Genomic DNA, 25822 nt, shown 5'->3' on the forward strand with positions numbered 1-25822 from the left:
ATTTGTTTCTTTGGTCTGTCTTTTGCAATCAAGAGCCACTCTCGGAACTGGCAGCATAAATACAGAGGTAAGGGTAGGAGCCAATGGGATTTGGAGGGGAGGTTGGAAGACAGTGCTGGGACTTCACTTTACCGTTCTGGTCGGCTCACGAGGTGGCCTGCGGCCCCGCCAGGGTTTGGGCGGGAGAAGCCTGGCCCCGGCTCCCGAGGCTGTCTCCGCGCGGGGCGGAGGGGCGGCGGGGTGGGGGGTGGGAGGTCAGGGCCCGTCCCCACGTGGCCGCCGCCGCCGCCCGCTCCCCGAGCCCCGCCCGGAGGCGGCGGAGCGAACTGCAGACGGAGCAGACGAGAGGCGCGGGGCTGCCGGCGAGCGCCCCGGTCCCCCGAGCCCCGAGCGCCATGGTGGGCGCGCGGCTAGTCCGCAGCTCCGCGGCCGCCGGCTAACGGGCGGGGCGGCCACCGCTGCCTCACTCTGTCCCTCCGCGTGCGGGGCCTCCGAGCCGCCGTGGGGAGGATGAGTCCCTGGGGCTGGTTCCTGCTGCAGACCCTCTGCCTCCTGCCCACCGGCGCAGCCCCGCGGCGTGGCGCGCCTGCCTCAGCCAACTGCGAGCTCAAGCCCCAGGTAGGGCGCGCGTCGGGTGCGGGCGAGGCGGCTTCCCCGCACCTCCCCTGGGTGGTTACCTTCCCAAGCCTGCGAAGCACCGAGCCCTCGGATCCCGAGCCACCTCCCCCGGCCGCGCCTTTTTGCTGGCGCGTCCCGCCGCACCCCGGGGTCCCCTTTCTGGAGGGAGCGCAGTCCCTCGGCCGCGTGAGACCCTGTCCCCAGCTCTCGCCATTGGTCAGTGCAGCCGAAGGGAGTCCCGGCGGGGTGTCCCGGGTCTCTCCAGCCTGCTTCGCGGGCATTCGGGGACCTTGGGTGGATGAGCTAAGACCGAGCGGTGCAGGAGGGACTTTGGCACATTTACTTTGCAAGTTTGTTCTGCCTTCTCATCCTTAGCGTTTAATTTCTCCTGCTCTTACCGAAATGGTAAGAGCGCCCTGCAGCTGCTTGCTTTAACCTTCGTAGAATCAGTGCCTGAGTTAGAAGGGATTGCGGGGAGCTGAAGCCATCCCCCTTGTTTTACCGATCTGGGAAATTGAGGCTCAGAGAGGGACATTTGTGCCCCTGGTCACAGAGCGCATTCGCGAAGTAGCCACATCTGACAACCTCGCGTTCACGCACCGGCGCTTCCTTAGACATTCTCAGGGGCGTTTTGCAGGTGAGCGGAACCCAGCCGAGGGAGTCCCAGTGACCTGCCCCGGTCCACCTCACCCTATGGGAGCAGAAGCCGAGCAGAAATCGGACAGGTCTAGCCTGGCTCTCTTTCGAGACCAAGGTTTTCTTCTCCTGATCAGTTTTCTTATGCTCGAAATTTTCTGTCGTTCTGAAGTTCTTTTTCTGAGATCCGTGGCGGTTGAATTTTGTGAGTTTGTATTGGTGGGTCTGATTGCTGGGTCCCCGGAGCCGGGGAGGTGATCCTAGGCCCGTCCTTCGGGTGGTCTGTGCGCCCTCGGACACCAGGGTCGCCCCACCTTCGGTGACACCTGCGCAGCATCCGGGACTGTGTCACCTCTGGCTAGTGGTAATTTTATTCATCGTCCTAACCACAGGGAAGGAGAGGGTGACCTAATTGAGGCTTCCTGGTGCAGGGGGCTAACTGGGGAGCCACACTGATTTCCTTAAGGCATCCATCCTTCCCAGCTTTCCCTCCGGCAAGCAGGAGGCGTGGTGGCTGGAGAGGGACGTCGACACCAGGGAGAGTTTCTAACTCTTGCGTTGTGGCAGCGGCGCTCGTGTTATACAAAGCAGAAAGCCATCCTTTCCTATGAGAGCAAACGTTTTTCACTTTTGCAAAATCCACTCCAAATTGTAGTGTGACGAGTGAGTCGTGATACAGTCTGTTTCTCTTGACTCTTGAACTTGTCCTCATGGCCTTTTTATTCTCTCAGTTCTCAAACTTTTTGGTCTCAGCACCCCTCCACGTTTTAAAAAAAGTACTAAGGACTCCAAAGAGCCCTTTATGTATGTGGGTTGATGGACACATTAGTAAGACACAGGAATACATAAGCACACGTGCCATTAACAGTCACAGCAGTGACATTGGACACACCTGTAGCCTCTAGAAAGTTCTACGTGCACACCTGTGAGAGAATGACAGCGAGAGAGGAAAATACCTTATTATTATTATTTAAAAAGTTCTGACTCTACAGACTGCTTTGAAGGGCTTTGTGGACACCTACAGGTCCCGGGACCATATTTTGAAAATCTCTGAACTACTCTGGGAGCAAACGGTGTTATCCGGTGCCAAGGTCAGGTCAGTCAGTGGCAGGGCTGTATGCTTGACCTGCGCTCTGGAGAGGGCACTGTGGGTGGGTGCTCCAGGAGGTTGTGGTCTTGAGATTGTAGAGTAAAGCTCTGGAATCCAGCCTCTAACCCACTATGTAGCATTTTGTGTCCTGAGAGCTGGTTTCAACTTTCGTTAATCATTATAGAGAGAGATCTTCCACACTGGCCTGTAACATGCTTCTTCCCATACTTCCACCTGATATTTGCTCAAATTCTTTCACAGAGACCCTTCCTGATTATCTATGAATGATTATGTCAAACCCCTGACCCACCTGCCCTCTTACCTGCCTTTCCTGCTTCATTTCTCATTGTAGCACTTAACTGATAAAAATGTGTTTGCTGCGGCTCCCCTAGCCCCTGTAATCTTCATCGGGGTTGGAATTTTTGTCTGTTTGTTTTGCTGCTGCATCCCCAGTGCTTAGAAGAGTGCCTGGCCACCGTAGACGCTCGATAAATATTTCTGGGATGAAAAGTGTCACCTGGAGCCCACTGACTCACTTTGGTATCCATTCCAGCTGGTCTGCTGAACTGTACTTTAGGAAAAGTGCCATTACCACAGGTCGCGGGAGGCTGGGACGGGAGGAGCTAGCTGAGGGGTGCGGCCCTAAGGGACTTAGCCCACGTGACATAAGTTGTCACTGTGCTCCTTTGTTTCACTGCATGGATTACAGATGTGTGTGTTAAAATCTCCAGTGATTCAACGGACAGAACTCGTAGCTTCTTGTGTCTGTCATCCATGGCCACCCATGCCTTTTTCTTTTAGGTTTAGAAGGGACATGTTGATAGTGTTTTTATTCTATTGAATCATAGTGTTAAATCACATGGCTTCATCCATCTGGTAGCACGTGGTGGCCACAATTATGTTGAAATGAGGTAGTAGAACAATTTTGTTCTTTTTCTGTTGTGGAGACAAGACAGCCCTACCCCTGAGGGTGTCAGTATAAGGGGGACCGGGGCAGTGGCACCCATATGACCGGTGCAGCGGCCCGGGGGCTGGTGGGCAAAGGCAACGTGAGAGCTCCTTGGCCGTAAGCCCTGAAGACTTTTCTTTGAGCTTGTGCTCTACCCAAGGCCTGCCTGGTAGGGCACTGTCAGTAGTCGTCGGGGATGGTTGCTGGTGCAGAATGGGAGAGACAGTGCCTACTTGGTCAGAACAGAACTCTATTTGTTGAAGGAGCTCTACAAGACGAGGAGCATTTCCTTCAGAACACTTTAAAACCCCTGGCTTGAAAAAGCGGAAAAGCCCCCCCCCCCCCCCCCCCCCCCCGCCCATGTTGTGTTACTTTGAAAAGACAGGATAGGGAAAGGTGGCAGTCTGAGGATTTAAAAATGTTGGTGTGGATCTATTTGGGCAGGTCCTGGGGCTAGGGAAGGGGAGCTGGACAGAGCCTCTGTAGATTCCGAGTCAGGGAGCACTCCTGTGCAGCTGTGCACCCACTAGGGTATTCATGGAGAAAGAAACTAGGAGACCAAGTAAAGTGTATTGCATGTTAAGGTCACATAATGTGATGTTTCAGACCCAGGGCTCAGGACCCAGTCTGCCTGGCTTCAAATCCACTTAGCCACTGCGGGACCTTGGGTATCATCATAAACCTCTCAAGGGCTCAGTTTCTGCACGTGGCAACGGCTAGCATCTTAATTAGTTGAGTATCTTCTTAGTGCCTTTCTTCCCATTTGCTCCTGAATGGGCAGGCTTTCGTCCCCACTGTGCCACTAAATTGTTCTTGCTTCGGCCCCATTGTCTTCAGTGTTGTTCCATCCAGAGACCAGTTCTCAAAGCCTTGACTCATTTGGCTCATCAGCCACACTGAACCCCTTGCTTACATTGTCCTCCTTGAAGCACTGTCTTTGGTTGGCTTCCTACTCTTGATTTGCCAGCGACCTCGATGACCACATCTCTCATTCTCTTTTGCTGGCTGCTCTTCTTTCCCTTGACTTCGCAAGGTTAGATTATTTCTAGACCTTTTCCCTCCTAAATTACACTGGGCTCCTTGGAGATCTCATTCAGTCCCATGGCTTTAAATAACACATCTAAATGGTGACAGTACCTTGTTTTTAACCTCTGGCGCAGGCCTCTCCCAAAGTCCAGATTCATGCATCCGTCTACCAGCTCGACCTCCCCACTTGGTTGTCTGCTTCACATCTCGACTCAGCAGAGCCCAAGCCAGACTTCCAACCTTCCCCTCTGATCCCGTTTCATCTGCTTTCTCCTCTATCTTGGTTGATGGCAACTTTGTCCTTTGAATTAGCCAACTCATCAGCAAGTCCCATTAGCTCTAGCTTCCAGACTATATCCAGAACATGATCACATTTCAGTTCTGTCACAACCACTGTGTTCTCATGCTTGGATTGTTTTGGTAACTTCCTGACTGACTTTCTTTCATTTGCCCTCATCCCTCTCTAGTCTGTTCGTCACGGTCGCCAGGGTGACCCTGTTCAGGATCAACTCACACTGCCCCTCTCACAAACAGCTCTGGTGTGGCCTGGCCTTACTCACCACTCTGACTTCTCCTCCTGCTTTCCTTTTCCTTCATCCTGCTGCAGTTCTGATGATGTCCTCGCTAACACCTTTCTTCTTCAGGGCCTTTGCACTGCTGTTCCCTCCTCTTGGAGGGAAGGCTCTTCTCTCAGATAGATATCCCCCTGATTTGCACTCTTAACCTCTTTCACAGCAAGATAAATCTCCTACCAGATGTTCAGTGATTTTGTTTATTTATTGAGAGAGAAAGAGACAGAGAGAGAGAGAGAGAGAGAGAGTGCACATGAGCGAGAGAGGGGCAGAGAAAGAGGGAGAGAGAGAATCCCAAGCAGGCTCCATGCTGTTAGCACAGAGCCCAATGTGGGGCTCGAACTCACGAAACCATGAGACCATGACCTGAGCTGAAAGCAAGCATTGGAGGCGTAACTGACTGAGCCACTCAGGTGCCCCCATTCAGTGATTTTCTGATCACCGTATTTAAGACTGAGTATCTCCTCCGCCAGTACTCCCTGCTCATGTTCTCCACAACAGATATCATGGACATACCCGAGGCGGGTACCTGTTTTTCACTCACCGTTGTATTTCTAGTGCCCTAGAATGCCCCAGTGTCTCATGCCTACAACAGTGGCTGGCATGTATAAGCACAGCCTAAAGAATTGTGGAACGTGTGCACGTTGAACGCATGTCGTAGGAGCATTCATATGCAATGCTTAGATCGTCTCTGGCGCACAGTGAATATGTGATAACAGCCGCTGTTCTTAGTGTCCTTACTGTTATTACATGGCTGGATGCCAGCACCTGAGTCTTGTTTGTTTGCTTTTAATTTTTTTAACGTTTATTTATTTATTAAAATTTTTTTTTGACATTTATTTATTATTGAGAGACAGAAAGAGACAGAGCATGAGAGGGGCAGAGAGAGAGGGAAGCACAGAATTGGAAGCAGGCTCCAGGCTCTGAGCTGTTAGCACAGAGCCCGACGCGGGGCTCGAACTCACGGACTGCGAGATCATGACCTGAGCCGAAGTCGGCTGCTTAACTGACTGAGCCACCCAGACACCCCTGTTTGTTTTTTAAATATGAGCTGTTTTCAGCAAAAAGATCGTACAGCAACTCTATTTCTAGACTAATACTAATCGAAAAGGCAGCAATAAATAAATAAATAAAAATGGATACGTATAGTTGAATAGATTTTGTTTAAAGAGAAGTGTAGATATTTTGAGGTAGGATGAGACTTTAGGGAGACTAAAGGCAGTGGGTAAAACAAAGCAAAACCAAACCAAAATGAAACCACGCCTTCCACTCTGCCTACCCCCCAATCTCAGCCGTGATCTTGCAGTATGGACTGGATTTTCCTGGGAATATATGTATTTAATATCAAAAGCTCCTAGCAGATGAAAATGAATTAGGTGTCCATGGTTTTAATAATAACATTTTAGCTCTTGACTGTGTCTCCTGGTTGGAAAGTGGGTATACGTCCTTTGGGAGGCGCTGTAACTTGTGTGAGCAGATCCATTGTATAGGTTTGTGGTGCCCAGACATATCACCATTCAGGGCCCTTCAGTTATCGTTTCTTCCCAATAAAGTGAACAAATAAACCAAACTCCAAACTAAACCTCTACCTGGAAGCCTGCCTCTACCAAACCAGTTACATTTACAGGTAATTATTTTGTTATCAATTTTTTTTTATTTGAGAGAGAGAGAGAGAGAGAGAGAGAGAGCGAGCGCACAAGCCAGGGAGAGGGGCAGAGGGAGAGAGAGAGGGAGAAGCAGGTTTCACGTTCAGCTCATAGCCCAATGTGGGGCTCAATACAGGGCTCGACTTGGGGCTTGATCCTACAACCCTGGGATCGTGACCTGAGCTGAAATCAAGAGTTGGATGTTCAGCCAACTGAGCCACCCAGGTGCCCTTTGTTACCCGTTTTAAATGAACCAAAGCCATAACTGTCAGTCTCGGCTTTTGATTAGCATCTAGTTAACCAGTGTTTTTCTACCGGCTTGATGTAATTCTAACAGTGAGACACTGGACTGCTTAATTAGTTTTGGCAGCCATTGTTTTAGATGTAGAGTTTCCATTTGGCTTTTTGATGTGCTTAAATAACCCTGGGACATTCGTTACTCCATAAGCAGATGCCTGAGGGTTGGCTGGAGACCCTGGACGCAATTCCTCTCCTAATATTAATTCAATCATTAATAGGTATTAGAAATACATTCTTTCTCTCATTTCTTCATTCACTTAACAATTACCTACCTAGTTTGTTTATTCCCATAACCTATGACAAGTTCTGTTATCTAACTCCTAAAGATGAAGAAATTGAGGTACAGAGAAATGAAGTGGCTTTTAAAAATCTCGGTGGGGTAGCTGAAATAGAAGCAGAATTTAGGCTTCTTTCACCCATTTGTGTGTTTTTAAAAAGGTGGGTGTGGGAGTAGAACTGTAACTTAAATACTTAAAAAATTCTTTTTAATGTTTATTTATTTTTGAGAGATAGAGAGAGAGAGAGAGAGCACAGCAGGGGAGGGGCAGAGAGAGGAAGACAGAGGATCCAAAGTGGGCCCTTCACTGACAGCAGAGAGCTCAATGGGGGGCCTGAACTCACGAACCATGAGATCGTGACTAGTGCCAAAGTTGGATGCCTAACCGACTGAGCCACCCAGGCACCCTGCAATTTAAATACTTAACAAAAAACAAGGTCACAGGCTGGGGACTAGTGAGATATGTTCTGTTTGGCTTGCATGGTGTATAAGAAAATGGAGGTTCCATTTTCCAATTGGAATATTTTATTTAAACTCGGGATTTCTAGTTGCTTTTGAAAAGCCCATTCTGGAGCACCGGACCTATTCCCATGTGGCTCAGGCTGCTTATAGCCAATCGCCTTTATCCAGAGCTGTGAGCTCATTTGCTACTGATCTTCCCTGCCCCCCGCCCATTATCTCACCCCCAGGCCTTGTGTTTACCTGTCCACCTCTGCCTTCTGGGTGGTCAGAAGGTGGCAGGGGAATGGGAGGAGAAGAGGTTGAAGCCTGTGAGAATGGGGAATGGGGCCCCTGTATCAACCAGCTCTCATCTGTCTTAGATTTTGAGATTCTGTGTAACATATCATTTGAAGACAAGTTGCTGTAGCTTCAACAATGAACATACAAATGCAAACACACCTGATCCTCATTGTTTGCAGGTTTCACATTTGTGAATTAGGCTACTTTCTAAAATTGATCAATAACCCCAGTGCCTGTGGCACTTTCATGGGCAGACATGTGCCTGATGCACACACTGCCAGCTGAGGTGGAATAAATTGATACAGTGCTCTCTTTCAGCTCTCAAACAAGTAAAGAGTGAGTAAGTGTCCTTTTGGTGATCTACTTAATGCTACATTTTTTTTTCTTTTTTTTGCATTTTTGTGGCGATCTCTCTGTTTAAAATAACCAGGCATAGATAGTATCGAGTGTTCCTAAGCACAAGGAGGCTGTGACGTGCCTCAGGGAGAAAATGTATGTGTTAGATGAGCTTCGTTCAGGAATGAGTTGTCATGCTGTTGGCTGTGAGTTCAATGTCAGTGAATCAGCAACATGTATTAAATAAGGTGTTTTTCAACAGAGCACATATAAAACAAGGTTATGCATTTATCTGTTGATGAACATTTTGTGACCAGAGGCTTGTAGGAACCTAACCCTTGGATTTCTCCTAGGAGCAGTGCTTCATTGTTTGGTACTTCAGTGTTTGTGATGACTTTGTAGAACATAACGGTGACAATAATGAAAACTGATTGTGAGCTGAAACTCCACAGTACAGGAGAACATCACACTTAAAAGACTGCTGAAATTAAAGCCTTTTGTAAAGGGAATGTATTCCATTTCTTTTCTGTAAACCCGGATTTTCACATTTCTGGGTTGCTTGGTTCATGGTTCACTTCATATCTGACTTTATGACTTGAAGTCCTCGAGGGCTGCCCTGTGCCCTTCTTTGTCCAGGGTCTGTTACTAAACAGACACTTCGTAAATGCCTGCTGTTGAAACTGAGCTACTCAGGGGCAAAGGGCACGATGGCTTGGCCTTGGGTGGATGTGTACCACTGCTTAGCCTGGAAAACCACTGGGAGAGAATGGGCAGCCGTGGAGAGCCACTGCTTCTGGGAACGTTGGACTTGAGATCTGAAGAAGCAGACACAATCAGTCTGCCTGCCCGGGAGGCAACAGTGTCTCCTCAGGTGTCCCCTCATCGGTACCAGCTGTGTCCTCAGAATCCCTTGAGAGTCCCCGCCTTATCTCCTGCCCCGTTCATTGCTAGGGCAAACGTAAAGACTGCTATCACTTTTTCAACTCTAATCAACACTTTGGGGGGACAAAGGGAAAAGGCTGCATGGAGGACTCCTGCTGCTGGCAGGTGAATCTACCTGGACTCCAAAGTCTAAATCATTCTTTGATCATTTTCCTCTCGCAGTGTGACTCCTCTCTCCCGTTCGTTTTCTCCTCCCAGCTTTCTGACTCTACGTATCATGACTTAATGGCCTTTCTTTTCCCTTCAGCAGAGTGAATTGAATTCCTTCTTGTGGACCATAAAGCGAGATCCGCCATCTTACTTCTTTGGCACGATCCACGTTCCATACACCCGGGTTTGGGACTTTATCCCGGACAACTCCAAGGAGGCTTTTCAGCAGAGCAGCATTGTGTACTTTGAGCTGGACCTCACGGACCCCTACACTATCTCGGCCCTCACCAACTGTCAGATGCTGCCGCAGGGCGAGAACCTCCAGGACGTGCTCCCCAGGGACATCTACTGCCGCCTCAAGCGCCACCTAGAGTACGTCAAGCTCATGATGCCCTCGTGGATGACCCCAGACCAGCGTGGCAAGGGGCTCTATGCGGACTACCTCTTCAACGCCATCGCGGGGAACTGGGAGCGGAAGAGGCCCGTCTGGGTGATGCTCATGGTCAACTCCCTGACTGAAGTGGACATTAAGTCCCGGGGGGTGCCTGTCTTAGACCTGTACCTTGCCCAGGAGGCTGAGCGGCTGAGGAAACAGACTGGGGCCGTGGAAAAGGTGGAAGAGCAGTGCCATCCACTGAATGGGCTGAACTTTTCACAGGTAAGACTCTCTTTGCAAGAAGGACTTGGCATTTGATTGTGTGTGAGTTCACTGACTTATAATATAGGAGATGGTTCAGAAGGACAGTTGATCTGAAACTTGTCTTTGCTCAAGAATGTTATTCAGAGGGTTAAAAAATAAGCCATAGAGCCAGTTATATCGTTTGTGTGTGTGTTACTGAGAGAGAAGAGGGGTTTTTTTCTTGTCATCCCAAAAAGTATTGACATACCTTAGTCACTTGTTTTAATTCAGGTCATTCATTAAGAAACTGCTTTGATGGGCATTGAGGAGGGCACTTGTTGGGATGAGCCCTGGGTGTTGTATGTAAGCGACGAATCATGGGAATCTACCCCCAAAACCAAGAGCACACCGTATACACTGTATGCTAGCCAATTTGACAATAAATTATTAAAAAGAAAAAAGAAGCTGATTTGAGGGGCACCTGGGTGGCTCAGTCGGGTAAGCACCCGACTCTTAATTTCAGCTCAGGCCATGATCTTGTGATTTGTGAGTTTGAGTCCTGTATGGGGCTCTGCACTGACAGTGTGGAGCCTACTTGGGATTGTCTCTCTCTGCTCCTCCCCCCTCTCAAAATAAATAAACTTAAAAAAAATCTATTTTTCTAAAGTTTATTTTTATTGTGCGTGTGTATGTGTGTGAGAGAGAGAGAGAGGAGAGAAAGGGACAGAGAGAGGGGGAGAGAGAGAGAGAGATAGAGAGAGAGAGAGAGAGAGAGAGAGAGAGAGAATCCCAAGCAGGCTCTGTACTGTCAGTGCAGAGTCTGATGCAGGGCTCGAGCCACCCAAGTGCCCCTAAAAAATCCATCCTTATTTATTTATTTTTTAAAAAGAAGCTGCATTGTGAGTATGTGGACAATGTGAATGTCAGACTGACTATCACAGGGTATGGCCTGGTTTGAAAATAATACTGGGCATGGCTGTTTTAGGTCACATTGGTCCCTTTGAGATCATTGCTGTCCCTGTTCAGGACCCTCCCCCCAGGGTATTCCTTTTGTAAGGCAGAGTTATATTCCTGTTTTCTGTCATTTATAGCCCCTCCCTCAGGACATTGGAATTTAGGTTCATATTCAAGAAGTTCTTCATTTCTCATAAGACAAGTAGCACTTTATTAAAGTGCCATTGTTTAATCGTTTTGGTGAAATTTGTTGTTGATGTTTTATAGCAGATTAGATACTTCTGGGGACAAATGAGAATTTTGCAATGTGAAATAAGTATTTTTTACTTAAAAAATTTTTTAATTGAAGTATAGTTGACATATAGTATTACATTAGTTTCAGGTATACAACATAGTGATTCGACAATTATATATGTTACTAAATGTTCACCCCAATAAGTATGGTTACCATGTGACCATACAAAGTTGTTACAATATTATTGACCATATTGAAATAAGTATTCTTGTTTTGCAGATATTCTCAGTGGTTGGCCTTGGGATGTTGGTCCTCAGAATAAAAGGACTTAGCATATCTATGTCTTAGCAGATCTTGAAATGCTGAACTTGGGTTGTTACTTAAAGAACTTAAGGACATTCAACAGCCTAAAAATAGTGTTCCTGAATTGATAATAAAATCTGTAGGGAATTTAACTTACCTTGCTAAGAGTATATATTAAAAAATACTCAGGTACTAAAATATAGTATTTGTTTGGCACACTGAGATTTATAGACAAGATAAGGGACCAGTAATTCTCTGTATCTATCTCCTGGGGGAGTTTTCTCACATTATTTTGGAAACCTAAGAAGCTGATATTCTAACTTTTTCAATGTTTGCATTTATTATTATTTTAAAAGTTTATTTATTTATTTTGGGGGTGCCTGGGTGGCTCCGTTGGTTAAGCATCAGAATTCAGCTCAAGTCATGGTCTCCTGGTTGGTGAGTTCGAGCCCCACATTGGGCTCCATTCTGACAGTGTGAAGCCTGCTTGGGATTCTCACTGTCTCCTCTCTCTCTGCCACTCCCCTTCTCATGCTTTCTCTCCCCTCAAAATAAATAAATAAACAACTTTTAAAAAATTCATTTATTTTAATTTTATTTTACATTTATTTATTTTTGATAGAGAGAGACAGAGCACAAGTGGGGAAGAGGCAGAGAGAGGAGACACAGAATCCAAAGCAGGCTCCAGGCTCCGAGCTGTCAGCACAGAGCCCGATGTGGGGCTGGAACTCCCAAACCGCGAGATCATGACCTGAGCCGAAGTCAGATGCTTAACTGACTGAGCCACCCAGGAGCCCTATTATTCATTTTGAGAGAGGGAGAGTGTGAGCAGAGGAGGGGCAAAGAACTGCGAGGGAGAGAGAGAGAGACAGAGAGAGAAAGAAAGAGAGAGAGAATCCCAAGCAGGTTCCATGATGTCAGTGGAGAGCCAGACAAGGGTCAACCTCACCAACCGTGAGATCATGACCTGAGCTGATATCAAAAGTCGGATGCTGGGGCGCCTGGGTGGCGCAGTCGGTTAAGCCTCCGACTTCAGCCAGGTCACGATCTCGCGGTCCGTGAGTTCGAGCCCCGCGTCAGGCTCTGGGCCGATGGCTCGGAGCCTGGAGCCTGTTTCCGATTCTGTGTCTCCCTCTCTCTCTGCCCCTCCCCCGTTCATGCTCTGTCTCTCTCTGTCCCCAAAAAAATAAATAAAAAACGTTGAAAAAAAAAAAAAAAAAGTCGGATGCTTAACCAACCAAGCCATCCAGGCGTCCAATGTCTGAACTTAATACAATGTTTTGTAAAAGGATAGTGCTTTGATCTAAAGTCTTATTGATTTTGACCATACAAGTTTGGAATCTATGACCATTTTTGCTTGGGCTTAAGCCCTCTTTCAAACTTCAAACTGGGAGGGGAAAAGGCTTGGCGGTAAATATATATCTGCTTGGCAGATAATATATCTCAAGATACCCTCCAAAGTATCTTTGAGGGAAGGTGTGTAGCACCATCTCTTAAGATAATACATTTAAGAGATATTTTAGGGCATGTAGTTATATACTAGAGTCATTTTGATTTCATAACACCTTCTTAACGTTCAGGTAGGTATTTAGTATTTATAAACTATTTTTTTTATAAGAACTTAAGGTTAAGCTAGTGAGGTTAAAGTTGTTTAAATTTAGGAGGAAAAATTATGACATTCCTAAAACTTTTTTTTTTTGGTTGGGGGTGTGTAACTTCCTGTGTTTCATTTATAAACAGTAAAATACAACCTTAGTGAACAGATCAATGACACTTGACATATACCTATATCCACTACTCAGATCGATTTATTGAACATTTCCATCACCCCAGAAAGTTAGTATCAAGTTTTTCCTGCAGCATAACTATACAGAAAAGTGCACCTGCTGAATTTTCACAAACACAGTCATGTGCCCAGCACTCAGGGCCAGGGCGGGAAACAGCAGCACTGGCTCCCCCGAAGCCCCTTGACCCCGATGTCTACTCCTCCCCCACACACCCCCAACCAGTCCCAGAGCCATTGTTCTGAAAGTCCTTGAGCATAAATTAGTTTGACTGTTTCAGAATTTCACATAAATGGAATTACGCAGTATGCTTCCTTTAGAGGTCTTGGTTTCTTTCGCTTAGCAATACCCTTGTGATTCACCATGTTGGTTGCTGTGTGTAGTTAGTTGTCCATTGTTCATTCTCGCTTCTGTGAGGAATTGAAGAATTCCCGCAGAGGCTTTGGGGTGGAGCCTGCTGGAGTCTCCCTTCTCAGTAAGTCCAGAGAACAGTAAGATCATCTGCATTCAATTTGATAGAAGACGAGCCTAACTCATTCCTTTGTTCCATTTCTTCTGCTCCATTTGAGGAGTGGTTGGTTCCTTCCTCCTTGTTCTCTGTAGCTCTGAAGAAGGACGTTGGTGCCTGATTGCAAGGTGAGAGGGGGAGATGGCCAGGCCCACAGGCTCCTGAGCTACCTCTCCAACCAGCTGCCAGGAAGATGCAGAGGAGAGCGGGTCTTCCTTGAGGCCTGGGAGGAGCCCTGTGGGCCTCGGCTTCAGAGCTCCCACCCTCCTCTTGGATTGTAGGTTAGAGGCAGCTGGAGACTGAGGCATGGCTGAAGCTGGAGCGCTGTTCTGTGGGAGAAGCAGTGAACCCAGAGCCAGATGTGCTGGGGTGAGAATTCCTGCACCATCACCAGCATGAGACTTTATGCTGTCCCCTTAACTTCTCTGAACTTTGTTTTCTCATCTTTAAATGGGGAAAATAATATTTGCCCTCCCATCCTGTTGTCAGAAGCAAATAAAACAGTAAATTGGAAAATCATAAATACTATACAGATACAGAGGGAAAGAACCAACATGCAATGCCTTCTGTGAGCCAGGCCTCATTGGTAATATTGCATTTAATCTTCAGAACTTTACAGGATGGGTAGTGTCATCCTTGTTTTATAGATGAGAAAACTGAAGCTTAGTGGGATTAAGAGACTTGCCCATGATTACATAGCTAACAGATGGAGGAATTTGTGTTTGATTCCAGAAATGTGGAAGGTCATGGTGACTTTGAGTCTCCAACAGGTGTGGTGGTCAGTGTGAGACTCTGGGGTTTGGAGTCGCAGTGGAGGTTTCTGGACTTCCATTGTCTAACTCATTAACAACTGGCCACATGAGGCTCACTTTTGAGCACTTGAAATATGGCTGTGACTGAGGAAGTGAATTAAAGTTTAAAAACTGATAATTGATTCAATTATTATTCTAATAATTGTGTTTGGAACAACTTGGGCATGTGGATCTCCTTTCTCGACTATAAATTTTATGAAAATGAACTACAGATCAAGTGTTTTTGATGAAAATTTAGTGTCCAAATTGAGATGTCAATTGAGTGGAAGATATGTAACAGATTCTGAAGACTAAGTATGGCTAAAGAATGAATAACTTTTTCTATTGATTATAGGCTGAGATGATACTACTTTGGATGTAAAGTATTTCTTTTTTAATGCGGCTGCTGGAAAATTTAAAATCAGATGTGTGGTTCACACTATCTTTCTGTTGGACAGTGTTGATCCAGACTGATTCTGGATGAGTGTGTCTGAGGCTGATCCACTTGGAGGCCATGCTGCCTATGATGGGTCCCATGGCTGTTCCTTTGCCTGCGTACCTAGTCAGGGCTCGACACTGGGGAGCTTCTAAATGCCTATGGCTGCCCCTTCTAGTGTAACTGGCCTGGGGTCAGCTTTTTTCTATTGACTTGTGATGCTCTGTGTTTTTAGCGTATCAGTGCAGACACATACGTACACACAGACCCACGCCCGTATGCACGTACCTTCTGTTTCTGCACTTTCTATTTTGTTCCATGGATCTGTTTGCTTGTTTCTGTATCAATATCACATTCTTAGTGACTGGATTTAAATCTTTGATAATGATGTCACTTTCTTTAATGATTTTTAAAATCATTTTGATTATGATTTTTTAACTTCCAGATCAATATGGGAAGAACTGACATTTTTCCTCATGTTAAGTCAACTAATCCGTGGACATGCTAGCCTTTCCATTTATCTGATTATATTTTAATCTTTTCTTATTTTGTAGAATTCTTGATTTAGATTTTGCTCAAGTCATAAGTTTATGCATTATGTTTAATAAGAATTTTGCTGGTGTAAAGACTCTCTTTGCAATATATTTTCTATCTGGTTACTAAGTTTTATACCAGTTTAACTACTGAGTTGAAATCGTGTATTCTAACAATGGTAGTTGATCCTCTTGCTTTCGTAGTGACCAGAAATAGAACTGATAAATAATTATTTTGTCTCCACCTTTCTGCAGTTGGTCTCGTTTCTTTTTCTTGCCTTGATGTGTTGGTTAGGATACCTAGGACAGCATTAGGTAGTAGTAATAAAAAAGGGCATTCTTTCTTTCTCTAACTTGAAGGAGAATGGCTTTACTATTTCACCATTAAATATGATGCTGGTAGTTGATTAGTCTTTCTGATATGAATGAAATGTCCTTGGATTTCTGTTTTACTAGAATTTTATCAGAAGCACTTGTTATTAGTGGAAGCAGTTTTTGAGTTTTATTAAGATCTTTTTTTGTCTGATTTTTTAAAAAAATTGAGATGTAATTGACATGTAACATTAGTTTCAGATGTATGACATAATGATTCAATGTTTGTAAGCACTGTGCAACGATCACAATAAGTCTAATTAACATCTGTCATCGTACATAGTTACAAACCTTTTTTTCTTGTGATAAGGACTTTTAAGATCTGTTCTCTTAGCAACCTTCAGTGATGTCTTGATCTTATGGCTTTCTTTGTTCCTCTATCTATAGACTTATCCCTGCCCAGCTGGCCCTAAACTTCAAACACCAGGGTGTGAGTTTACTAGGAGTTATTCTCTTAAGCCACCCGTTCCTATATTCATTTAGTCAACACATCCATTGATTTCCTGCTGAGCATGGTGCCATGTAAAAAGAGTAAGATGTAATCTGGTTGTTGCTTCCCAGAACTTGAGGTCTTTATGATAACAGGCGATCAGCTTCTCGAGGCAGGATTCATCACTGTTTTCCTAGGACTTAGCACCATAGCCTGCCCTTAGTAGATGCTTTGTGAGCTTCTGTGTGGAAAATGACCGAAGTCCTCTCTCTGTTCTAGATCCTTTGACTTTTCCTACTTCTCCCCCTTCACCTCTCCCTTACTACCTGAGAGCTAATTGTTCCCTTCAGCGATCTGGATTTGGCATAAGGGAAAGGATGCTTCCTTCCTGTCCGTGGATTTGCTCTTGCCATCTCAGGGCAGATGCCTGCTTCCCGTTTCAGTATGGAGTCAGGTTACGATGCCTGTTCTCGTTCACCCAGAGTTTGTGTCTGCTTGGTGTTAGCAGCTGCACTGCCATTCCTTATGTGCAGAAAGCAATTGAACTTGCAGCCGGAGGCTTAGTGATGCAGGGCTCACCTGTGAGTCCCCTCCCTTCCTTCCCAGCTGCAGAGGTGGGTTCACATTAGAGACTTAAAGAATTCCCTAGAGAAATGATCTTTCTAAATCCTATTTCCACAGCCACACACCACCAGGCATCTGTGCACAAGCTGTAGGCATAGGGTGCCGTCTGTCTGCTTCCTTTGAGGGATTGACCAGAACAAATCTGTCTGACCACAGGATTCTTCTGCCAACTTCCCAGTGATGGACTGGATGTCACTGTGGACTGGGGTGGGAATTCGGGACAGCCCCAGTCTTCTCAGCATTAGAGTCTGTCCCTTGGGACCTGGCCACATCTGTGTTTGGAGTCTGAGTCACGGAATCCAAGAGTTAATATGAGCCAAGCCCGTAGGTCCGGGTTTGCCCTCTGCTTCCACATGTAAAGCCTGCATCTTTGAGCTTTTCGTATCCCGACCTACTGAAGTCAGTTGGATGTAAAAGTCTGTTGTAAACCCCAGAGTGCTCTTCAGATGATGCATAAGCATGCTAATGATCTGAATTGCTGTTGTACAGAATCATTTCTGTTACTGTTTACTCTTGCCAATAGATGGCACTAACATATTTCATATTTGCCTTTTCACCTGTCACTTCTGCTGTCCCTTTCAGTAGTAGGTGTCACTGCTGGTTTTTGCCCTGTACCCCTAGGACCCTAACAACTCGCTTTGCTAAAAAGCCTTTCTTCCCCCCCTGCCCCCCCCCCCAAAAAAAAGTGAAACCTTAAACAATGGTTTGGGCCCAGTGGTTTTTCGAGTGTTATGAAAAAGTGCATTTCTTGAGTCACAGTTTTGGGGTGTTGGGAAGATGGGGATTTTTCTTCTTTGGAGCAAGTTCTCTTTAGGTGGATCAGTTACAGGATGCCTGGATGGCTCAGTTGGTTAATCATCTGACTCTTGATTTCAGCCCAGGTCATGATCTCACAGTTGTAAGATCGAGCCCCCAATTGGGCTCTGTGCTGGGTGTAGAGCCTGCTTAAGATTCTCTCTCTCTCTCTCTCTCTCTCTCTCTCTCTCTCTCTCTCTCTCCCTCTCTCTCTCTCAAAAAAAAAAAAAAATAGATGGATCAGTTATCTAATAGAAGAAACCATGGCTCTAGGATGGGGCTCTGTCCCAGGCAGGGCAGAGTGATGGAGGCAGCCCCTGGCAGGGCAGATTTCTAGAAAGATGCCATCCATGTGTCTCCATCTCAGGCTATTAAGGGCCAGGTGGATGTAGGAGAGGTATGAGCTGGGGAGGCACTTGCTGGTCTGAGAAAGCCTCCTGAGGATGTAGGGTCAACATTCCTTAGGAGGGTGTGGACCCGCCAGGGCTAGGATAGCCCAATCCTAGGAAAGTCTGGGGATACCTTGTTTTGTACTTTGTAGGCCTCTCCACAGGTCCCTGTGCCCAGAGGCCACGGCAAGAGTGCCATGGTGCATCAGCAAGCAGAGGCCCCGCTGGGGTCACTTTCCTGTTGGAATAAACCTGGTGTAGGGCCAGGGGTCTTGTAGAGACTAGGCAGGGCTGGCCTGGGCTCCCCAGTTTCCTGTTTTCTCCCCCTAAGTACTAACCAAGCCCAACCCCGCTTAGCTTCTGAGATCAGATGAGATTGGGCGTCTTCAGGGTGGTATGGCTGTAGACTCTGGTTTTCTAACCCAGTTCCACTGAGTGCTAACACCTGCCAGATTCACAGGTCTGATTTGCTGAGGGAGTTCCTGCTCCCTAGTCATAAACCGCAGTAAAAGCAGATGGTTTCATCTTTGAAACTGATCATGATAATGATGGGTGACTTTCCTGCATTTTCCATAATCGAAATGGAATGTGTTTGGACTGGCATGTTGGAGGGGCTCATGAGTGGTTATAGGATAATAGGTGGGCTACTGCTGAACATGTCAGTGAGGCCAATTCGAGACAGTGAACTTGCAGGTACCGTGGCCAAAATGGGATACAACATGAGTGTATGCTAATTACTTTAAAAATTAAATACAGCCTTTCTGTGTCAAGACCAGCATGTTAAATTCACATTATGTCCAGTCTTTTGTGCTTGTGAGATAAATCAGTCTTTTGCTTTTTTACATTCTTTTCCCAATTCTGTTCTGTAATATTTTCATGTTCTTATGCATAGCTGGGCGAAGTGCTGTAGTTGCTGTAAATGCCCTAGGAGCCTGTGACATCTAGTCCCTGAGTCACCCTTGTGCCTGCTTGCACACAGGGCATCAGCATAGCTATTGTGATGGGCATGGTCTTCAAACATTTGAAGTCCAGGCTGGGCCATTAGCTCTCCCGGGCGGGGATCTTCCATGGCATTTCTTCACCTTGGCCATTTACTGGCCATTTAGTAAAGTCTCCCTTTACTTCCTTATTTCTGGACCAGGAATAGGAAATTGAATCAACTGTGTACCTTATGGCTGGCTGTGATTTTCATGAACTTCTAGACGCAGTTTCCACCTGGGAGCAGGCCTGCTCAGGATTTGAGTCTTTTTTTTGTTTTTTTTTTTATGGCTAGTCTTTATTTGGGACACATTTCTTTCAGCACTCAGCATACTCAGTGTGGGTTGGGCACTCTGTTTCTTATTTTAGGGACCCAGAGATAAAGCTGGTGGTGATCCTGCCATCCCCTGGCTCTGGGCTGCTTCTCTAAAGTCCAAAGTGAACTTTAGAAAAATTAGGTATTTTTGTACACCTGCAGGGATACCGCATGTGCTCCTGGGGTTCTGGCTTCAGCCGGCTCTGACCCTGCTCTGCTGCCTTTGGAGTCCTAAGAGAAGCACTTCAAGGGATGCTGCAGCCTTATTTTGGCCCCATGTCCCTGCCTCCTGCCTGGGAGCAGGGAACCCCTTTGACACCCAAGAAGCAAGTTCTTCCGTGGTGGATCAGCTCCAGGACACCCCTAGACTCTAGGAATGATTCCCAGCATGCCACTCAGAGAGTGTGAGCCCTGTCCCTCCTCCAGAGTCCACCTCCCAACACGGCTGGGTCAGGCAGTCTACCCTGCTTGGAGAAGATGGGGGAAGGAGGGGGGAAGGAGCTGGGTGGAACTGGACGAACTCTTCCCCGGGACGATCCAAGGAGCCAGTCGAAGTCTCAGTATGATGAGGTACTCTGTGGCCCAGCGATGAAGCGAGGCTGCCCTGGACTCTGGAGGTGGATGTTGGTGGCATCGTGTAATGCCACACCTTGGACACTATGGCACTTCTCTGCTTTTCCTATATCCCTCCTGCCATGTTTTGTGCTGTCCTTCCTCCCCACACTCTTCCATGAGGCCCTTCCTTTCTATTCATGGTCAGTCAGGCCTTGAAAGGGACCGAGTGGGGCTTTGGTGGCAGCCTCAGCAAAGGCTGTGGAATCATAAAACGTGGATGACCACACGAGAGAGCTGAGGGGTCTCATTACCCCATCCCTGCGTCCTCTGCATGTACCCTGGTATGTTGGGGGTCCCACTGAAGTCCCAGACAGCACAGAGTGTCCCCGGAGCTGTCCCTTCCCTGAGAAGTCAGTCAGCAGCACCCCACGAGGGTATTCTCTTCAGTGATAAGCAACCTTGCCCACCCAACATACCTGCCAAGAGCAGAGGCTTACCTGGAAGGGAGTAGGGAGGCAGGGGCATGGGGCAGAAACGAGTCTGCAGTATCCCTTGAAGTATTAGAGTATCATTGACTATATTCCTTATGCTGTGCCCTTCATCCCCAATGACATTCATTCCATAATCGGAAGCCTGTATCTCCCATTCCCCTTCACCCATTTTGTACCTCTTCCCCTCACACCTTTCCTCTGGCAACCATCAGTTTGTTTTCTGTTAGATGTCCTGGCTCTTGGTAGGTAACCACCTAAAAAATGAACACACTGTGTCGTACAAATAGGACTTAGCTGTGAGGCAGGCAGGTCACCAGGGCTACCTGTTCCTACTACTCATGTAGCATGTTCAGGCCAAACTAGTGGCTCTCAGAGTGGGGCCCTGGGCCAGTAGCATCGGCATCATTAGGAACTTGTCGGTAATGCAACATTTCGGGCCCCATCCCAGATTCCTGAACTGGAAACTCTGGGGCTGAGGCTCAGCAATCTGTGGTCTAACCAGCCCTTCAGGCGATTCCGATCCACACTCAAGTTTGAGAACCTCCGTTTCTGTTCTTGGTCACCATTCTGGTCCGTATTCTTGAATCACCTCTGGAAGTTACCTCAGGTTGCAGAAGCTCCTTTTCTCCTGAGGTAACTGGGCAATTGCTCATTTGCTACCTTGTGGCAGCTGTTGAATGATCAGATTTATGGTGATTTAATTTTTATAGTGGTATTTAGCTTTCCATGTGTTTATCTCATGTCCTGAACTCGCACAGAAACTCCTAGAGAGCAAGGATCTTGATTTACCTTTTTAAAAATATATATTAATTTATTGATTTGAGAGAGCACAAGTTGGGGAGGGGCAGAGAGAGGGAGAGAGAGAGAATCCCAAGGAGGCTCTGCACTGTTGGCATAGAACCCGGCGCGGGGCTTGATCTCACGAACCATGAGATCATGACTCGAACCGAAACCAAGAGTTGGACACTTAACTGGCTGAGCCACCCAGGTGCCCATGGTTTACCTTTTTTAAATGAGTCTAGCTCAGCGTCTTCCAGTGACAGTTGCTAATCACTGGCTGCTACTTGAAGGCTGCTGTTTTCTCATCACTCCAGCAGGCCAGACTGCCTGAAGCAAGTGAGCCTTGGCATTAACTCTGCTGCTTGTTTCCATCTTTACCCTGACTTTACCCACTTTGTTCATCCTCCCAGAGTAACTTCCTTCCTGCCACCTGGGCAGGGATGCTGGTCACATAGTAATGGCAGTGTGCCTCTCCCAGATCCCCCGTGAGTGAGTGAGAAGTGCAGGTTAAATACACCTCATGAGGGCCGCGTGGGCGTGTGTTTCTAGGCTGTGGGGTGTCCTAGAGGGCCTCCCCTTCCTTTCAAGAGGGGTTTCCAATTCTGTGGTGAGGTTTTATAGCTTCTCTCCAGACCAGTCTTGAACTTTAGGGAGAACCGTAGAGATTGAAGAGCTTAAAAATGAAGGTGCCCTCCCGGCCCTCAGTTGCTGGCCGCAGAAGTGGGCCCACTGCAGGTGGCATGGTTTCTGGACGTGGCCTTGGCTAGAGGAGACTGGCCTTTCTCCTCCCCTCTCTGGGGCCATTGTGGTGAAATGGTCACCAAGGAATGTGATTGATGTGACTGATTATTTGCTAAATGTTATCCGGGCGACTTTGATATTGAGCTGGATTTTTCAAGGGGAGGCAAGGATTCAGACAGGCAGCGGAAAAAGGGAGATGTTTCTTTTTTTTTTTTTAAGTTTATTTATTTTTGACAGAGAGAGAGGCAGAGAATGAACAAGGGAGAGGCAGAGAGAGATGGAGACACAGACTCGGAAGCAGGCTCCAGGCTCTGAGTTGTCAGCACAGAGCCTGACGCGGGGCTCGAACTCACAAACTGCGAGATCATGACCTGAGCTGAAGTCAGATGCTCAACCAACTGAGCCACCCAGGCACCCCAAAAGGGAGATGGTTCAAATGGGCCAAAGGTGCAGGCAAACCTGGGGAAAAGCAGGCTGTGTTGGCCCGGTGGTGGCAGGGTGGGCGGGCTCCGTGCGCATTTGTGTAGGGGTGGGACGGAAGGTGAGGCCGCAGAGGGTTTGCGTGTGAGGCTGGGAAACCTCCAGGTACACTGAGGGGTTGTCAGGAGGAGGTGGGAGCACCAAGAGGAGTGTCACAGGTCAGCGCATCTGGCAGCTGAGTGTGGGCTGGAGAGGGCTGCGACCCCCCCCCCCCCCCCCCCCCCCCCGTCGCTACTGCGGGGTGTTAGAGTTAGCCTCTTGGCTCAGAGCTTCAGCCGTGTTGGTCCGGGGCCCTGGGCCATCAAGAGGAAGACACTGTGAGGCTGGGAACTGTGGTCTCTATGGACTAGAGTTTGCTCTACAAGGGAAAACTGACATGGAGCTGGTAACGGATATTGGAAAAAATACAAAATAAGAGAACGTCCAGGAGCAGGCCAGACTCTAGAAATAATACGGCCTGTAGCCATTTAGATGAAGTGCTTACCACTTATGCCTAATTAGCCTCAGTAACAGTTCTGAGTGTGGTTAAGTGGGTGCAGTTAGCTTTATTATGCTTTTAGTTGGGTTCTTCATCTGATTCTTCTTGAAGCTTGTTTGTTTTGTCAGAACTTAAAAAAAAATTTTTAATGTTTATTCATTTTGGAGGGACAGAGCACCAGTAGTGGAGGGGCAGAAGAGAGGGAGACACAGAATCCGAAGCAGGCTCCAGGCTCTGAGCTGTCAGCACAGTCTGATGTGTGGCTCAAACTCTGACCGGCAAGATCATGACCTGAGCGGAAGTCGGATGCTTAACCGACTGAGCCATCCAGGTGCCCCTGTTTTGTCTGAACTTTAAAACACATAAAGGAAAATTAACTTTCAGGGCAATAGAAGTAAAAAAATGGAGATTTCTAGGGCGGGGCTGAGATAGTCTGGAAGTGCTTAGCAGAGGTGGTAACTTTCATTAGGCCTTGGAGACCAGAGGTTGGTATTTGTTCTTATTGTGACCTCAGCATCGTGTGGGATTTGGGGGAAGGAGGTATAGGAATTGGCTTGGGCTGCCATCCCAGAATACCGCACACAGGGAAACTTAAACAGAAGAAATTTATTTTCTCGCAGTTCTGGAGGGCCAATGTACCAAATCAAGGTGCCGCCCAGCTGGTTTCCGGTGAAGCCCCTGTCAGCTTGCAGATGGTCTCCTTCTTGCTGTGTTTTCACATGGCCTTTTCTGTGTGTGGGGAGGTGGGTGTGTGGGGTGTGGTTGGGGAATTGCTCTGGTGTCTCTTCCTGTTCTTATAAGGACTCCAGCCCTATCAGATCAGGGTCCTATCCTGATGGCCTCACTAAACCCTAATTACCTCCTTAGAGGCCCTGTCTCCAAATACAGGCACATTGGGGGTCAAGGCTTCATCACGTGAATTCGGGGGTTGGTGGGTGGGTCACACAGTTCAGTTGTAACAGGAGGCCCGTGTTGCTTAGCCATCTATCTGGCATCAGGGCAGGATGTGGACTGGGTGGAAAGGAGAGAGCGGTCAGGAGACCTGACCAAGGATAGGAGGAGGGGAGAGGCGTGGAGGACGTTGAGAGGGTGGCCGTCAGAGAAGAGAGGGAGGGCCTGGTCGGCCTGGTGCATTCTTTCAGGTCTCTCCATGTTCTCTCCTGGTATTCAGGAGCCAGCATCGTTTACAAAAGGATGCTTCTTCAGGCTGGAGTGTCACTGAAGTTCAGTTTCTTTTGTCCTCATGCTTGAGTCCTTTTGCTGCAAAGAGCTCACATCCAAGTTCTTAGAATCACTTCCCCCCCCCCCCCCCCCCCCCCCCGGAAAGCAGACTTCAATGTCCAAAGAAATGTGTGGAGGCTTTACCTCCTACGTCAGGCAGCATCTATTAACATTGACAGGAAAAGGAGCAGGATTTCTCACCATCTTCCTTTGAGGGACCAGTCTAGACTATTCCATGGGAATAGTCCCCTTTCAGGTAAAGAAGGAGGAGTTTTACGGAGTGGCTGGGAAGGGAGAAAATAAATGAGCTTGAGGAGGGCGTCCCCACTGCCTCCATACCCAGGTGAGGTGAGAGAGGCAAGGACCAGAAATCCTCAAGGGGGCTCGAAACAATATCGGGGCGGAATGTTCTGAGGACAAGGAAGACCTTCCCCTACTGCTCTCCAACTATACTTCAAGGAGCTGAATGGCTCTCAAAAGTGAGCTAAGAGAAAAGACACAACAACCCACCGCCCCAGAAGGTGAGGCCTGGGCCTGAACAGATGCGAGCCCCTTTGTTCGCAGAGCTGGGAGGCTGGTGGGGTGGTGCGGGGCTAATGTGAGCCGCATAATGGGCGGTGCCTTTCATATGCAGAGCAGCCCTTTGATCTGAGGGGGATGAAAGTGCTGAAAAGTGGAGAGGCTCGATGGGGGACCTTTGTCTTTGACAATAAAGGCATCTGCCGGACTCGAACCCCCTTGCTCGCTCCTTCAGCCCATGGGCTCCCGCAACAATGCCTCAACTGGGACCTGGGTCTCCCCACAGCTGAAGAAGTCTCAGGAAAGAGAAAGAAGCATGCTGCAAATGTTGGACAGGGAGCTTAATCGATTCTTTCCACAGCCCAGAAAGAAAGGAGAGAGAAGAACTGTAGGGACGCAAGGGGAGAGTGGAAGGGGAGACGTGGGGGGGGGGTAGATCTGGGGGGAAGAGGGGGTGGGTGGGAAGGAAGGGTGGTATTTGAACACTGGAGCAAACTCTCTGGTAATAAGCTTGTTACTTTTCCGAAGACAGTGCAGATGGGGTGAGTATGTGTCACTGGAGGGTTGGAGAGGAGTATTCAGCTAATAAGACATGTTTTGAGGGTCAACTGACACTTTAAAAAAAAAAGACAGTATAAGGCAAGCCCTAATATGAAAGCAGACATCCATTCAGATGTTTCCAGAGGGGAAAAGAAAGTCCTTTTAAGTCTGTACACTGTCAGAAACTATGCTAATTGGAGTTTTACTAGAATTGTAATAATTTCCAATAGTTCTTTCTTTCTTGCTGTCTCTTACTCTTCTTGAAATCTTAACCAAGACTCAAAACAAAGCACTGGCATTTGGCCTAGAGACGTTCTGCTTGTTTTTGAGTCTATTCTGTGGGTAGATGTACTCCTTGGAAGTAAGCCTGATGGTTCAGCCAGTGCTATATCATGGAGTTGGATGTTCATCCAGGCGTCATGGGAATGGCTTGGGAGGGAGTGGATAGGCATGTCCTGTATAGGGCTGTCCCTTCACGGGCTGTGGCTTTTGGTAAGGGTTTGGGAGAGGAGGGAGCGTGGTGGTTTTGGCATCTCTCGTATGCCTAGCTCTCTGCTATTTTAGAAGAGTCTGAAGGGTCTGAAATAGGAGTATGGTTTTGTGGATGTTTTCCTCCAGAGGTGGAAATTGACCCGATATAGTGATCTCTGAGTGAAGGGTATTGATT

At 47.4% G+C, this 25822-nt stretch overlaps 1 protein-coding gene across 7 annotated transcripts in view; it reads left to right on the plus strand.

Annotated features, from left to right (window-relative positions):
• TRABD2A (TraB domain containing 2A) overlaps positions 1-25822 on the plus strand; it is a 58889-nt gene that overhangs the window by 5335 nt on the left and 27732 nt on the right. For 2 of the 7 annotated variants that reach the window (XM_078444654.2, XM_078444655.2), the window contains exons 1-2: positions 289-618; positions 9381-9941. In XM_078444654.2, coding sequence (XP_078300780.1) covers positions 511-618; positions 9381-9941 — 669 coding nt within the window. In that variant the 5' untranslated portion in view covers positions 289-510. Of the gene's footprint in view, positions 1-288; positions 619-9380; positions 9942-25822 lie in introns of those variants that run through there. The other 5 variants (XM_078444653.1, XM_078444652.2, XM_078444650.1 and 2 more) reach the window with 4 other exon arrangements.

The sequence above is a fragment of the Panthera onca genome, chromosome A3, assembly GCF_046562875.1.
Source record: "Panthera onca isolate mPanOnc1 chromosome A3, mPanOnc1 haplotype 2, whole genome shotgun sequence".
NCBI lineage: Eukaryota > Metazoa > Chordata > Mammalia > Carnivora > Felidae > Panthera > Panthera onca.